The sequence below is a fragment of the Saprolegnia parasitica genome (genome assembly GCF_000151545.1).
Source record: "Saprolegnia parasitica CBS 223.65 unplaced genomic scaffold supercont2.784, whole genome shotgun sequence".
Lineage (NCBI taxonomy): Eukaryota > Oomycota > Saprolegniomycetes > Saprolegniales > Saprolegniaceae > Saprolegnia > Saprolegnia parasitica.
Window position 1 is genome coordinate 1 of NW_012157178.1, and position 2,148 is coordinate 2,148.

The 2,148-nt window shown below is 55.0% G+C and overlaps 1 protein-coding gene across 1 annotated transcript; it reads left to right on the forward strand.

The window, feature by feature from the left end:
- Positions 1 to 30: 30 nt before the first annotated feature.
- Positions 31 to 555, forward strand: SPRG_17759 (hypothetical protein; the record flags this gene model as incomplete). The annotated part of the gene is made up of 1 exon (XM_012357202.1): positions 31 to 555. A coding segment is annotated over one exon (525 nt), but the record flags the coding sequence as incomplete, so codon positions are not given.
- Between the last annotated feature and the right edge of the window lie 1,593 nt (positions 556 to 2,148).

The following is a 2,148-nucleotide window of genomic DNA, read 5'->3' on the forward strand; positions in this document are numbered from 1 at the left end:
GAGCTCCAGCTGCAGGCTGTCTTGACTCAGCTCGACAAGGAGGCGCAGGTCCTGACGAGTGCACTTCAAGATGCGCGGTGCCACGCAAAGTCGCTGGAGCGGCAACTCGCACAAGCCAACGCGCGCATTCACGAACTCGAGGCCGCCACGCCCCGCAGCGAAGTCGCCATCTGCAAGCTCGAAGCCCAGGTCGCCAGCGAGGCCAAAGCCGTGGAGGAACTAAAAACCAAGTACGACGCACTGTTAGCCACGCACCGGGCGCTCCAGACGCAAATGGTCGAAGAGAAAACGCGGCTCGTACAACATCATGCGCTTCAGCAAGGACTTCTCGAAGAGCAGTTGGCCCGTGCCAAGCAAGACGAAATGGAGCGACTCCATGAGCGAGTGCGCCATGCGATGGAGATGAAGGCTGCCGTGATTAGCCAGCTCGAAGCAGCGGTGCTGGAGGCAGAGAATCGCGCTGCGCTGGCCGAGCACGCACTCAATCAAATCCACACGGAAATGATGACCAGCTCGCGGTGCGACGTCCTCGAAGCCTTTCCCATCGATGCATGAGAGAACCGACTGGAAAGTGATATTTTGTAAACAAGATTGTAGTTGTGATATGAGCCCTAATTACAGCATGGTGCCGATACGACTGAGCTATTTGAGACAAGAGAACACCCATCGACATTTTAGCGCATCTGCCTCATCTGCCTCGAGTCGGAGTGAACGTCGTACTAACATCGCCCAGGATTTGAGCGTAAAAGTTAGAGGAACGAGTACTAGTACACGTATTCTGCGTTCGCTCCAGCCCTGCTACAACAATACTGAATCAATCTTTGCCGGTACACCAACGCGCATGGACGCCCAGTAGTTCGAAGCGATGTCATAATGCTTGAGTGCTCCCGATAGGCCACGAGTCGTGAGTCTCTTGACGTGAGTCACGACAAGTCGACGCATTCGCTGCAAAATCCTCATCTGTATGCACTATGAGATCACGAACTACCAGCTGACCCAGAGATGGTTCTAGATCACTGGGAAAGAGGTTTTTTGTTTTGTACTTGGAGTCCTGGATAATACACTCTTCCTTTCCACTCTCGTGCCTCGCATACCTCACGGCAAGCTGCAAGGTTATGAGCCCAACTACGGGGGTTCAGAAAGGAAGCGCTAACAAGCATCAGTACCCTGCGGGGTCCAGCAGCGACTCGGACGACGAGTCGCGCTCGGCCAAGGAGAAGAACAACAAGAAGGCCAAGAAGAAGGCCAAGAAGAAGGCCAAGAAGAAGGTCAAGAAGCCCGACGACGATGACAGCTCGTCCAGCTCGTCCAGCTCGTCCAGCTCAGAGTCAGCAAGCTCCGTGACATCTACGTCGTCCACGAAGGCGGAACGCGATGCTCGGAAGGCCATTGTCGCTCGACATCTACGGATGACGCCGCTTGACAAGCTCGTTGATGGCGAGTACATGGTGTACCGAGGGATGCTTCAGACGATCTTTTTGGAGAACGAGCTCTGGGAGCTTGTCACGGGCGAGCGAGAGGTACCTGGTATCTTGGCTCTGCGCAAGCATCACGAGTACATGCAAGATGACATGAAGGCCAACACTGCGATTATGAAGTCGCTGCCGAGTGACGTCAAGTTGCAGGTCCTACATCTCGATCGAGCCTCGGAGAAGTTTGAGTATCTCGAGAACAAGTTTGCACGGCGCCGTCACATCGAGTCCAGCGCCGACATGTCGGCCCTCACCGATTTGAGGTTTGACCCGATGCAGCAGACGTTGGACGAGTTCCTCGCCGACTTCAAGAAGAAGGAGCTCGAGCTTCGGATGCGCCAGAACGGACAAATGCCCGATGTCATGCTCAAGTCGACGCTGCTCAGCGCCACGGTGCGTTTTCTCAACGTACGCACGGACCTCGTACACCAGCTGCTACACTGAAGAGCACTGGAAGATGGCCATGCGGGTGCTCAAGTATCTTGTCGGCACGATTGACCACGGCCTCGTCTACGACCTCAAGGAAGCGATGGACTACAAGCAGCTCCAGATTGACTCGTGGACCGACTCGGATTATTGCAACGACAAGCCCGATCGTAAGTCCATTTCCGGTTTTATCACGAAGATGAATGGCCAGCTCATCGCGGCTCGAAGCCGCAAGCAAGAAGTCCTCGCC